The sequence below is a fragment of the Anomaloglossus baeobatrachus genome, chromosome 3 (genome assembly GCF_048569485.1).
Source record: "Anomaloglossus baeobatrachus isolate aAnoBae1 chromosome 3, aAnoBae1.hap1, whole genome shotgun sequence".
Lineage (NCBI taxonomy): Eukaryota > Metazoa > Chordata > Amphibia > Anura > Aromobatidae > Anomaloglossus > Anomaloglossus baeobatrachus.
In genome coordinates, this window is record NC_134355.1 from 373,972,154 (window position 1) to 373,986,598 (window position 14,445).

A 14,445-nucleotide genomic window follows, 5' to 3' on the forward strand; every position below is an offset into this window, starting at 1 on the left:
TTGATAGCTACTTATCAATTTGTATAATGAACAAACCGAGAGTGACGTACATAAGAGAAAAGCAAGGAGGACTCACCAGTTCAGTGATCATTGTTGGCCACAATGAGGTTAGGTGCTGTGGGGACATTCTGAGAAGCAGCACTCGGAAAAACAGGAACACCTGGGAATGCAGAGTGGGCACTTGTGGTAACCGCAGGCTCTCCACTAATCTTTCTAAAATCCAAAGACACATGACACATGTTCATGTAAGAGAAAGTGCCTGATGCTTCAAATCCCGGAAATGTATGCAATTAATGGCGGTATATAATTAAATAAAAAAATACTGAGATGATCAAGCACTAATGCTGCCTCACCTTGTATATCAGGTAGAAATTTTTGGTACTGGTCAATCTCACTACTGAAGATAGCAAAGGCCAATCTCTTCAAGAGCATTGCCCTCTGCTCCAGCTCCGCGTCACGGTTAGTGAAGAGACTGAGAGAACTGCTCTGGGCGACAGCTACTCGAGCTGAGAAAGAAATACGATCAATAACACAGCGATATGAGCATTTCACTAATAAATCTCAAGGAGACATAACAGACAATGCAATTCAGAAAATGCAGGGTAGCAACAAGTGTAAAAGCAAATTAGAGGTTACAAGTGGAGTAAACATCTTCAGTAGCCTTAAGGTGCCGACAGCTCTCTCTCCTGACTTCCTTATACACAAGAACCTTTGCTTAGCACCAAGGAAGCAAGCGAGCCGAGAGACCCCTCATGTACCTTAGATGGTTGACTGATCTGCCACAGTTGACCAGTTTGGCTGACTTTCACCAAATGTGTATGGAAGTTTCGAGAGTTAAATAAAAAGTTCAGAGAAACAGAAAACTTACTCATTAGGTCACGGAATGTGGTTTTGTCATGTGTCATCAAATGGTCCATGATGGCCCTCCAGCTGTAGCACAAGGTAAAAATACATCATTAGAGGTGGAGCACAACCATCCTTGTATACTTGTATATCAGAATCAATCCGCTGGAGTAGCTTAGAAACAGAAACCGGAACTAACAAACGAAGAAACATAGGATTGCAAAATGTTCTAATAATAAATATGGAGGTGTAAAGAGCTCTTTACAGCAATAAAACCGTTCTTATTTTTTACATTATATATATATATATATATATATATATATATATATATATATATATATATATATATATATATAGTAATCTGATTGTCACATGCACAATGTCAGGAGGAGAGCTGGGTCTTACTGACTAACACAGGAGCCATCCATCTGGAAAAAGTTGTGATCCATGAAGAGATCAAACGCTTCCTTCTTCCATGTGCGCCTGGTGTACTGGTACCCACTGAGGCTGCTCAGCAGCTGCACGCAGGCTCGGTAGCTGGGAGCGTTATGAGCACTGCAAAGGCAAAGACAACAGCTTAACCTACAGCACTACAAGGCATGGCCTTCATTGGTTTCCTGGAAAACCACAGGTTAGTATTGTGTCTGACATTGAAGTCAATAGTGTAAAAACAGCATAAATGGATTCACAACAGGAGGAAAAGGTAAAAAACAGAAAAAATAAAAAAAGAATTACACCACTCATGGGCTTATATTGTCACTTTTCAATGCCATTGGGATGTGTGGCAATAAAGTGAAGAGTATTGTTACCTGTGGTTCCGTAAATAGGGCACTACGTAGTGCATTATATTGACGAGTAACGGGATAACCTTCTCCTTTTCATCGCTGTAGAACACCATATCGAGTAAATGAGCAAGGACCTGGCAAACATACAAAGGCAGAGAATAAAGCCATTTTATATACATGATGCTGTAATAATGATAAAGGTGACCTCTTACCTCGGCTAGTAAAGTGAGGGCATGTACGCTGTACACCGAGGGGGTGATATGTGATATCTCTATAGCCGGAGACAGCATATCTGAAGAAAAGAAGCAAAGGAAATGAATTATTCTTCTAATACCCTGCATGAATATGCTTTGGGGATAATATTTCAATTATTTTATGTAATTATTTATAATTATTTAACCCTTTAAGGTCCGGGCGATTTTTAGTTTTTTTCCTCCCCTTATTCCAAAAGCCATAATTTTATTTCTCTGTCGATATAGCCATGTGAGGGCTTATTTTTTTGTGGGATAAGTTGTATTTTTGAAAGACACCATCCATTTTATCATATGAAGTAATGGGAAGCAGAAAAAAAAATTCCAAGTGTGGCAAAAAAAAAAAAAAAGTTATATACTGATTTTTTTTAAAATTTTATTTAAATATTTTTATTTTCAGGGTTCAATTCACTAATAATAACCTGACCTGGCAGTATGATTCTTCAGATCAGTATGATATTGTATATATTAGACGTTTATGAATGCAGTAATACCATATATGGTGATTTCTTAAATTATTATTTCTTAATTTTAATGTGGTAAAAGGGAGTGATTTTAACTTATATTTGTTTTATTATTTTTTAAAACATTTTTTCCTACTTTGTTCTGCATTTAAGAGTCCCCTTACGGGACTTGAACCTGCAATGGTCTGATCACTTGTTCTATATACAGCAATGCCACAGCACAGCCACAGCATTGCTGTATATTGAAGAAATCACAGTCTTCTATGAACAGTGGCCACAGGCTAGTTGTCATTGGAATACTGTGATGACAGACACAGGGGTCATCAGGACAGATGAGCGAACCTCAGGCTCGGAAAATGACGTAAAAAACCCCGTGGTGAGTATCGCGCTGTGCTTGTATCTTACCTTGCTTTGTGCGGGCTGCTGGAAGTGTTTGTTTGCATATTAGGCTTTCATTCAGTGTACTGAGCTGTTTTGTTCACGGAGAATTAAAAAAAAAAAAAACAACAAAAATAAAACAACACATTGCCCACCCACCTCCAGAAACGTTTTGCTTTAGGTCCCTAGCAAAACATTTCCGGAACAAAGTGGGCGGGGTTTATTTATTTATTTTTAAATTCTCTGTGAACAAAACAGCTCAGTACGCTGAATAAAAGCCTAATTTGCAACAAACAAACACTTCCAACAGTGCGCACAAAGCAGGTAATCACTCACACAGCGTGATACTCACCACGGGGATTTTTACGTCATTTTCCGAGCCCGAACCCCGAGCCTGAAGTTTGCTCATCTCTAGTCATCAGCTGACCCCCGTCTGTCATGACCACTCATCAGTGTGCCGTGATTAAATTGTGGGCAAGCTGTTGAGGGGTCAAGAGAGCGCACGTCCCTGCCAGTGCGCTAACGCAAGAGATTGACAACAGCATTTAACAGATTAACAGCAGCGGGCGAACCACCTGCTCCACCTGAGACTACTAGACTCCGATGCAGAGCCTGAAGAGTTTAGCCTTCATCTGCCAGGTAAGATGAGGGCTTATTACTTCTAAGTATGACTACACACTACTCTTACATCTTTCTGATACAATGTATTATGCTTTGGGGCCAATATTTAAATATTTACATTATTTTATGTATTTCCATTCAAATACCCTCCAAGTGAATTTCTGCGCATTTTATTTTTGTTGGTGACACATCCACATCTCCAAATACCAATATTTGTGCAAAAAACTGAAGTGTATTACAGCCCATCATTTCCTCGCTAAGACCTGAAGTACCACTCCAGTGTTTTGTTTTATTGCACCGCTGGAGTGGTGCTTTAAAAGGTAAGTCCCGTCCCCTGTCTTAAGGTACCGTCACACATAACGAGATCGCTAGCGAGATCGCAGCTGAGTCACGGTTTCCGTGACGCAGTAGCGATCCCGATAGCGATCTTGTTATGTGTGACACCTACCAGCGATCAGGCCCCTGCTGTGAGATCTCTAGACGTTGCAGAATTGTCCAGGCCATTTTCTTCAAAGGCGATGTCCTGCTGGGCAGCACACATCGCTGTGTTTGACACTGTGTGACAGGGTCACAGTGACTGCTGAGATCGTTATACAGGTCGGTACTGCGACCTGTATTGTTCCTGCATCGCTGGTAAGATCTGACTGTGTGACATCTCACCTGCGACCTCCCAGTGACTTACCTGCGATCCCTATCAGGTCGCATCGTTTTCGGGATCGCTGGTAAGTCGTTGTGTGTGACTGGGCCTTTACACTGACATCATCTTCCTCTGTTTCTAGCATCACTTCTGTTGGGCTTCCCTGATTTGTTATCGGCCAGTGGCTCCAGTTTGCATCTCTATAAGAGTCTTGTTCTGGCCCTCATAGAGTTATGTTGAGACCTTGTGACGTAACTTCTGACTTCCAGCCAGTCAGAACGTACGGTCACAAGATGGCATTTTGGGACCAAAGTGGATCCGAAAAATAATGAAGCCACCGGAAGGTAAGTATATGACAGGGGGCTTATGTTTAAATCACTACTGCAGCACTGAAAAACAAACAAACACTAGAGTGGTGCTTTTAAAGTGGGTTTTTTATGGGGTTTTTTTCGACAGCCAAGGTCAACTTTAGCGCTAAAGAAAACATTACCTTCCACATCAGATTCCACGGTCGGCCCATCTACAGTTATCTTAGGTGAAGGTTTCACTTCAAGGTTTCTTCTTAACCACGTTGTTTGCTCTAATGATGATCCCGCAACTACGCCAATGGCATCTACAATTTTATGAGTAACATCCTAAAAGGAAAATCAGGAAGGAAGGAAGCGATGAGGTACTGATCTGCTAGTAGAACTAACACTACAACTACTATAATGATTTCTAGTGTCAAGCAGCACGCTTATAGTAGTAAGTACAAGCAATCGGATGTTCCAAGTTCAAGTCCCCTAAGTGAACTAATAAAAACAGCAAAAAGTAAAAAAAAAAAAAAGAAGTTTTAAAACTTTTAAAACTTTGAAAAAAATAAATTCAAATCATCCCCCTTTTGCACCATTAAAAATAAATCCATTGTAAAAAAATACACATCTGGTATCGCTACATTTGTAGAAGTCCGATCCATCGAAATATAGAATAAATTAATCAGATCGGTAACTGTCGCAAGCAGAAAAAAAACCCCAAAATGATAGAATTAAGGTTTTTTATGGCCGCCATAACATAACATTGCAATAAAACGTGATTAGAGGAGAACAAAACATTGTATCTACTCCAAAATGCTAGAATAAAGCCACATAAAGGAACCAAAATCAACTATGCAAAGTTTTTAGAAAAACCTTCTTACTGTTTTGTCTACAGCCGCTATGCAGATATATAGGTCTCCATGGTAACAGACAACAAACTGTGTAGTCTGATCCTCCTGTTATATTCTCTTCCATCTTTTCCATTCTAACCAACAAAATTTATTATAGACGGAAAGAGCGGAATATGGGGTTTGACTGCAGAATCAGACTCTACAAGGTTTTCTTTTACTGTGACCAATGGAGACTCTTATGTTTTCAGCTCCTGTGTCCACATAATGGTAGAATATTTATTAGCAGTATTTGCATATCTTCCAAAGTATATATAAGTACAATTGCAATGCATGTTTCAGGGTTCTCTGATGTATTCGCTCATCTCTGATAAACTGATGATATAAATTGAATCTAGCCAGTTCTTAATTCAAGCTTTATTCTTCTAATATCATCTCTCTCTCCTTTAACTCAATTATTTGCAGACTTCAGGAGGAGAATATGATAAAACAAAAACTATATCCCTCTACAATAGAAGATTCAGAAAGTTACAGACCACTTAATCTGTTTTCTATTACCTGAAGATCCCTCTGGTCTTTCTTGTTATCTAATGTGGGGTTTTTCATAATAAATTCATTCAAAACCCTAAAATAAACGAGTGAATACAACAAACAAAATTATGTCAATAATGAATACTGAAGAAAACAATGTAATTCATAAAAACATCAAAAAGTCACATACTGTAAGAAGGTGTCTAAAGGATAACTTTCTAAAATGCTACCCGGTACCCTGCTGGTTTCTACTTCTGGCTGACCACCCAGTACAGAACATGTGGACTCCTGCAGATGATCACTGGCTGTAGTGAATCATCACTGTGACTAGTGATGGACTGCAGTGGTCACATGTCCCTTTAATATGATGTCATTGCCGACATCCGCAGTAGAGACTGTCAGGAGGACCAAAAACTGATTAATAGTAGAGCATTCGGACAGTGATAAAAAAACCCCAAAAAACTAATTTCCTTGCGGAGACTGACACACCAATCCAGCATGCCAGTGGTGAGGAGACTAAGGGGTACTTCTCACATAGCGAGATCGCTAGCGAGATCGCTGCTGAGTCACGTTTTTTGTGACGCAGCAGTGACCTCATCAGCGATCTCGCTGTGTGTGACACTGAGCAACGATCTGGCCCCTGCTGTGAGATCGCTGCTCGTTACACACAGTGCTGGTTCATTTTTTGGATGTTGCTCTCCTGCTGATAAGCACACATCGCTGTGTGTGACAGCGAGAGAGCAACGATCTGAATGTGCAGGGAGCCGGCGTCTAGAAGCTGCGGATGCTGTAACCAAGCGAAACGCTGTGCTTGGCTACCCGATATTTACCATGATTACTAGCATCCGCCGCTCTCAGGCTGCCAGTGCCGGCTCCCTGCACACGTAGCCAGAGTACACATCGGGTAAATAAGCAAAGCGGTTTGCTTATTAACCCGATGTGTACTCTGGCTACGAGTGCAGGGAGCCAGCACTAAGCGGTGTGCGCTGGTAACCAAGGTAAATATGGGTAACAAACCTTGATTACCCGATATTTACCTTAGTTACCAAGCACAGCATCGCTTTCACGCGTCGCTGGTGGCTGGTCACTGGTGAGATCTGCATGATTGACAGCTCACCAGCGACCATGTAGCGACGCACCAGCGATCCTGACCAGGTCAGATCGCTGGTGGGATCGCTGCAGCGTCGCTAAAGTGTGACGGTACCCTTAGTCGCAATGCTCATCTAGGAAATATTCAAATTGTCCTATAGGAACATTGCGGCTTAAAGTCTCCTCACCACTGGCATGCTGCTGGATTGGTGTGTCAGTCTCCACATGGAGAATAGCTTACCCTTAGACCCCGTCTTAGCCTCTCATATAGCTGGATCAGATCTCATACTTTGCACTGACAAGAGACAACCATCCCGAAACACTGTGCCTGCAAATTGAGGTTCTGATCTAACATAAATCTTAAGTCATATGGAAAGGCTTGTTAAAGAGTCACTTTTGACTTTAAGGATTGCAACCTTCACTAGAGTTCTACTTCCTAACTGAAGAGATAATTTGTAAACTAACTTTCAGCATTTGAGAATTTTGGAAAAACTACAGCTCTTGACCACTGAACCGGGTGAACTGGTCTAAACAAGCCCACAACCAGTTTATTTCATCAGTATCGCTTCCAAACTTTAACAGTGTGCTACATTTGAAAACGATGAAAGAGCACAGTCTTTTTTTTAAATGGTATTTTCTATTTTTTATCTCAGCCTTGGAACACATAAGGGGTCATCTATATATATAATTGCCTTATTCTGTGTCTGTCTTGCTCCAAAATGACGTCATTACAGTGACAACCGTCGCCACACCGCACGCGCTAAAGAGCCTGCGACCAACGGCTCAGCTAACTGAACAGCCCGAACTACGGGCCGACAGGACGACGCCCAACACTTTTCCCCGCACCCACACGGAGCCCCAACTCCCCGGTGAGTGCTGCATACCCGGGAGCCCACACCGGCAACCCAGCTGACACATACCCACTGCTCGCCTTCGCCCCCTGCAGACATTACTTTACTCGGCTCCACCCCCCCGCATGTATACACTGAAAACACACACACACGAATAGTCACCTGTCCCCAGCCATGCAGTCCCCAGCACTGACGTCCTCAGTGCCATGGCCCCACTTGGCTGCACCCCCCGCACTCCACCCCCGCACACATTAGCCCGCTCGGCTCCACCCCCCCCACACTCCGCCCTCCTCATGTATACACTGAGCACACACTCACACACACCTGCATAGTCACCTGTCCCCAGCCATGCAGTCCCCGTCTTCAGTGCCATGGCCCCGCTCGGCTCCACCCCCCCCCGCACTCCGCCGCCCGCAGGATAGGGACACATGTCAGGATGGTGGCTGCACCACGATGGGGGACATACCAGCATTGGGCCACATCACAGCATCAGCATATTTTTACTTAACTTTACACTGTTCATGGCCTTCTTTCATTACAAGCCATGACATCATTAAACATTAGACTTATCTATTAAAACTGTTCCTTCTGTTGTTTGTCATTTTAAAACCAATAAACAATTATAAGAATACTAAATTAAACAAAATCCATCCAGTCCATTCATTATCTTATTATTCAATCTGCTAACCTACATACACATTCTAGACTACCCGATACGTTAGAATCCGGCCACCTTCTAGTATAGTAATAAATGTATTACCCAAGTATCAAAAATTGACCGGGAGCTGGAAGGTTGAGCTGGATGGACTCTTTCAAAAGGGCAAAGAAAGAAGCCCAACTATCCACAAGATTAGACACAGGAACCCTAAAACAGAGAAACAATTGATAAAAACAGCTGAAATACATATATTACAAGGTTATACATAAATCCTAACATCATAGGTCATGCTTTCTACTATTAATGATGCCCAACAGGTATCAGACGACAAAATTAGCTATAGATTAGAACTGGTACTGCATTTCTGACCTAGTACACCAAGCAGGAGAAACATTGGGCACTGCGTCACATAATACACGAAAATATAATCTTACCTCTGTACATAAGCATAAAAGAACTGTAGCATGCAGACCTCAAGGGAAAGATGTTTCTAAAAAGAGAAGGGGATAAATGGATTAAGATAGTTGTCACTTTTTTTGTCGGTTAATCATATATTTTTAAACATTTGATTATTTTCTATTTCTAATTTTTTGCATTAAAATAAAATAAAAAAAAAAAAAAAGTTTGACATAGAAAACTCGCTAACACTAAAATCCTATGTAATTGCTGTTAGCAGAGCAGTGGCTGATACACCATGGTTGGCCCATAATCATGTACAGAAAGAAGAAAGAATCATTTATCACCATCTGGTTTACATTTGTTAAAATAAAGATGATACATTCCGTTTAAAAGTAAAGGCTATAGTCTACAATGCAGTAGTATCAGCACCGTAGACAATTAGCTATAGAAGAATAGAGAGAAGCAGGGCATACTGTTATACCAGTAGTCACGGGCACACAAAAAAACATTTTCAACATCCTCTGTACATGTCTAATATCTTCCAGACAATATTTTGGGGGCCGATATAGCAAGTTCTTCTTTAGTGCTCCGACCACTACCTCTCTCAGATCACTTAAACTCATCTTGTATTTAAAGCACCACTTTAGTAGGGGGATTTTCACCGCTGGAGTAGTGCTTTAACCCCTTCAGCCCCCGGGCACTTTCCGTTTTTGCGTTTTTGTTTTTTGCTCCTTTTCTTCCAAGAGCCGTAACTTTTTTATTATTCCGTCAATCTTGCCATATGAGGGCTTGTTTTTTGCGGGACGAGTTGTACTTTTAAATGAAATCATAAGTTTTACCATATAGTGTACTGGAAAATGGCAAAAAAATTCCAAGTGCGGAAAAATTGCAAAAAAAGTGGGATCGTACAATAGTTTTTGGGATATTTTATTCACGGTGTTCACTATATGGTAAAACTGATGTCTGGGTGTGATGCCTCAGGTCGGTGCGAGTTTGTAGACACCAAACATGTATAGGTTTACTTGTATCTAAGGGGTTAAAAAAAATTCACAAGTTTGTCCAATAAAAGTGGCGCACGTTTTGCGCCATTTTCCGAAACACGTAGAGTTCTTATTTTTTGGGATCAATGGCTCAGTGATGGCTTATTTTTTGCGTCTCGAGCTGACGTTTATAATGGTACCATTTTTGCGCAGATGCTACGTTTTGATCGCCTGTTATTGCATTTTGCGCAAAACTTGCGGCGACCAAAAAACGTAATTTTGGCGTTTGGAATTTTTTTGCCACTACGCCGTTTACCAATCAGAATAATTGATTTTATATTTTGATAGATCGGGCATTTCTGAACGCGGCGATACCAAATATGTGTATATTTATTTATTTTTTAACCCTTTAATTTTCAATGGGGGGAAAGGGGGGTGATTTGAACTTTTAGGTTTTTTGTTTTTTTTTTTATGTTTTAAAACTTTTTTTTTTACTTTTTTTTTTTTATTTTACTAGTCCCCCTAGGGGGCTATAGCAATCAGCAATCCGATCGCTGATCGCTATCTGCTGATCACAGCAATACCGCTGTAATCAGCAGATTCACTCACTTTGGTTTTCCCTCTGCTCTCGGCCGAGGGAAAATGAAAGTGAAAGATCATAGCAGCAGGCGTCATCACATGACCCTGTGCTACGATGGCAACCACCGATAGTCACGTGATAACACACGTGACTTCCGGTGGGGGCGGCGGTGAGTAACAAACATGGCCGCGCGCATTTAAATCTTGCTGCCAGACTTTGGCAGCAAGATTTAAGGGGTTAATGGCCGCGGGTGGAAGCGATTCCACCCGCGGCTAGCAGGCACACATGTCAGCTGTTGAAAACAGCTGATATGTGTGCCGATCCACGCCGCCTGCCCGCGGCAGGGGGCGGGGCTTAACGGGACACGATCTATGACGGATAGATCCGTCCAAGGTCGTGAAGGGGTTAAAGGGAATCCGTCAGCAGGTTTTTGCTATTTTATCTGAGAGCAGCATAATGTAGGCAAAGAGATCCTGAATCCAACGATGTATCACTTTGTGTCAGAACAGCTGCGGCCAGTAATCTGAGTTTTTAGATTTATCCATGTAGAGCTGAGAAAGCTGTTCCGCCCACACCAGGCTCTCTATAGAGATTGTACATTTACAGTCAGGTGTCAGGGGAGGGGGCGTGCTGGACTGCAGTACATGTGACATTGTAGCCTGAGCAATGAGAAGGATCCTGCTGCTTAAACAAGCAGCAAATAAACAACAAATTGGACCTTGACAAAACAGGCATGCCTAAATTCTATGTTTTAACCTTTGCAGCATGTGGTTTTCAGATTACATAGCAAAAGCCTGCTGACAGGTTCCCTTTAAGAGGATCAACCACCAGGGTTTTCATACATAAACTAAAGCCAGTGCTGTACTGGCACTGTCATACGGATTCTAAACATACCTTTAGTTGTGAGATTGGATGTATACTTTCTGAAATACAGGCAAGTAAACTTTGTGAAATGCATTGTTACTTGATTAATAGGTGCTGCAGAATATCTAATAGGTGGTTCGGGTTTTGCTAATTATTCCTGCTCCTGTCTGCCTGCCCGTCCTTCCTCCCCCTGTCATAAGAGAGACAGAAAAGGAAGGACAGGAAGGCAGTTGGGGCAGCAATGCATAGCAAAATCCGACCTGCAGCATCTATTAATCAAGTAACAGTGTATTTCACAAAGTTTATTTGCCTATAGTTCAGAAAGTATAGATCCGATCTGACAACTAAAGGCATGTTAAGAATCAACATGATGGCGCCAGTTTAGCACTGGCTTTAGTTTATAAAGGAAAATCTGGTGGTTGGTCCTCTTTAAATGTGCGTCCCCTGCCCCTTGTCTTATACTCATCCTCTGGCATCTTCATCTGTTTCCAGCGTCACTCCTGTTGATCTCTGGTGATTTGTGACCTGCTGGATTTTCCAGCGTTTTACAGAGGGCGCCAGAGGTCACAACTCATTAAACATCTATGGGAGCCTGGTTCTGTCTCTCATAGAGATGCACTGAGAGCTTGTGACATAACTTCAGACCTCCAGCCAGAAGTTGGTCACAAGATGGCGCTGAGGGACTGGATTGACGGGGGGAAAAGATGAAAAAGCTGGAGGGAAGTAAGACTGGGGCAGGCGACTTCAGTTTAAAGCACCACTCCAGCTCTAAAAAAAAACAAAAACAATGCTGGAGTAGTGTTTTTAAGGCTCATTTAGTCAACTAACATTAGTAATGATTTTCATAATTTGGTGTTATTAAAATGATTTTCCAGGCTCCACAAAAATTTCTGCAGTCACTCTGAAAATTGTCAGGATTCCGCTCTTTTGAGCAGTTGTAAAGTGACCACAGATACGTGATTTCCATACTGGTGGTCACGTGCCAACTACTGGATACGTTTATCATCTGCTCCTATTTAAGCTGATTGTAAGTATTTAATTTGTGACTGCTGAAGCCTGACAGTATACCTATTGCACACTTTTAGGATTCAACAATCTGCAGTCATATAAAGTGACTGAGTTCAGAAAAAGACTTTCAATTGTTAGTGACACCGACAAACATTCAAATGATCAAATAACACAAATTACTCCCTGTAAATACAGTATTAGGAAGCTCAATTTTTAACCATTTGACTATCAATCTAAAGCCCTTTCTACATAACAACATCTGTCATACAGTACAATACCAGACAAATGCATACCTCATGACCAGATGTACAAATTGTTCTCCTGAAATGGAGGTTGCCATGTAGAACATTGTATTTCCAGACATGAATGTCCAGACGAGCAATGTATGCAAGCTACCTCCATGGATAAGGGAATTGAAAAACAAACAATGCCCCTCTAAGGGTGGTGTCACACACAGCGATGACGATAACGACGTCGCTGCTACGTCACCATTTTCTGTCGCTGTGTGTGACATCCAGCAACGAGCTGGCCCCTGCTGTGAGGTCGCCGCTCGTTGCTGAATGTCCAGCTTCATTTTTTGGTCGTCGCACTCCCGCTGTGAAGCACACATCGCTGTGTGTGACAGCGAGAGAGCAACGAACTGAAGCGAGCAGGGAGCCGGAGCCGGCATCTGGCAGCTGCGGTAAGCTGTAACCAGGGTAAACATCGGGTAACCAAGGGAAGACCTTTCCCTGGTTACCTGATATTTACCTTCCTTACCAGTGTCCGCAGCTCTCGCTTTCAGTGCTGGCTCCCTGCTCTCTGCACATGTAGCTGCAGTACACATCGGGTAATTAACCCGATGTGTACTGTAGCTAGGAGAGCAAGGAGCCAGCGCTAAGCAGTGTGCGCGGCTCCCTGCTCTCTGCACATGTAGCACAGCAACGCTTGTCGTTATGATCGCTGATGCTTCTGCTGTGTTTGACAGCTAAGCAGCGATCATAACAGCGACTTACAAGGTCGTTGTTGCGTCACAGAAAATGGTGACGTAACAGCGACGTCGTTGTCGCTGTCGCTATGTGTGAACCCAGCTTAAGTTTAGGTCCTGGGCAGATAGGAGATCATATTTAAGATTATAAATGCTACCTAGATCTACTCTATCTAGACAAAAGTACTGGGACTCACATCAATCACAGAATTCTGGTTTATTCAGTCATTACCACAGGTACATAAAACCCATCCCCCATCCTTGTGGTCTGCCTTGACTAACATTTATGAACGAATAGGTCTACAGGACTAATAACATGAAGCATGGCCCTGTAATAGGATGCCACCATGGTACGAGGTTTGTCTGCAAAAAGGCTTCAACTGTGATTAGTATTATTGAAAAGTGACCATGTAATGTTAAGGCCCATAGTGCATAAACATCACCAACGCTTTGCTGGCTCCATTAATGAAGTGGTTTGAAGCTGCTCCGCCATTAAAGGGGTATTTTCATTTCCTAGATCATCTCCCAATATGTAGTAAGCGTAATAACGATATCATTAGCAAATACCTCCAATTAGAAACGTAATAATAGTTCTCCTGATATAGCCATGTCTCTTACCTCATGTGCAAGACATTGCAGCTTACGTATCCATGATTACGACCATGAGCAACTAACTGACATTATATGAGTGGACGTAACCATGGATACCTAAGCTAAAATGTCTGCACATGAGTAAGAGACATGGCTATAACAGGAGGACTAGATTATATTTCTAATTGGAGGTATGTGCTATTATTACACCTACTACATAATGGGATATGATCTTGGAGATGGGAATACCCCTTTAATGTCAGCACAAAAGCTCGGTACTTGGAGGGTCATTGCCGAGCAGATGTACGCAATCCTTTGATCACCACAATGGCAAGCATCAGATGGAATAGTGTAAAGCATGCCACCACTGGACTGAAGTTGTGAATCACATTTCTAAACATTGGTAATGTGATCGGAGAGTCTGGGTTCAGGGAACGCCAGAAGAACGTTATGTGCCTGAGTGCATTGTGTCATCTACAGAGTTTATTGGGGGAGGGAAAATGCAATGAGGTTGTTTTCAGGGTTTATCCCAGTCCAACTGGAACAACCTGGTCTGGGACAACCTTTAAAACACAACCTCATTGCATTTTACATCCAATGAACATAAAGCTTAATGCCTCTGCATACCAATACATTTTGGAAAATTGTATACTTGTTCCAATGCATAAAAGCAAGATCCATAGCTTAGGATGAACTAGAATAAGAGATTACAAGCCAGGCCATCTCATCCAATATCCTTTTATCACCTCACCAATGCTCTTTTGAATAAATGGGCAGAAATTCTCAAAACAGCCTCCAAAATCTTGT

At 42.0% G+C, this 14,445-nt stretch overlaps 1 protein-coding gene across 2 annotated transcripts in view; it reads right to left on the reverse strand.

The window, feature by feature from the left end:
• DOP1A (DOP1 leucine zipper like protein A) overlaps positions 1-14,445 on the reverse strand; it is an 80,936-nt gene that overhangs the window by 22,070 nt on the left and 44,421 nt on the right. Inside the window, exons 12-21 of one of the 2 annotated variants that reach the window (XM_075340168.1) lie at positions 8,684-8,739; positions 8,352-8,456; positions 5,679-5,745; positions 4,470-4,614; positions 1,841-1,920; positions 1,653-1,762; positions 1,249-1,398; positions 869-930; positions 354-506; positions 77-213 (exon numbers count right to left, since the gene is read on the reverse strand). In XM_075340168.1, the coding sequence (XP_075196283.1) occupies positions 77-213; positions 354-506; positions 869-930; positions 1,249-1,398; positions 1,653-1,762; positions 1,841-1,920; positions 4,470-4,614; positions 5,679-5,745; positions 8,352-8,456; positions 8,684-8,739 (1,065 nt within the window). Of the gene's footprint in view, positions 1-76; positions 214-353; positions 507-868; positions 931-1,248; positions 1,399-1,652; positions 1,763-1,840; positions 1,921-4,469; positions 4,615-5,678; positions 5,746-8,351; positions 8,457-8,683; positions 8,740-14,445 lie in introns of those variants that run through there. The other variant, XM_075340169.1, reaches the window with a different exon arrangement.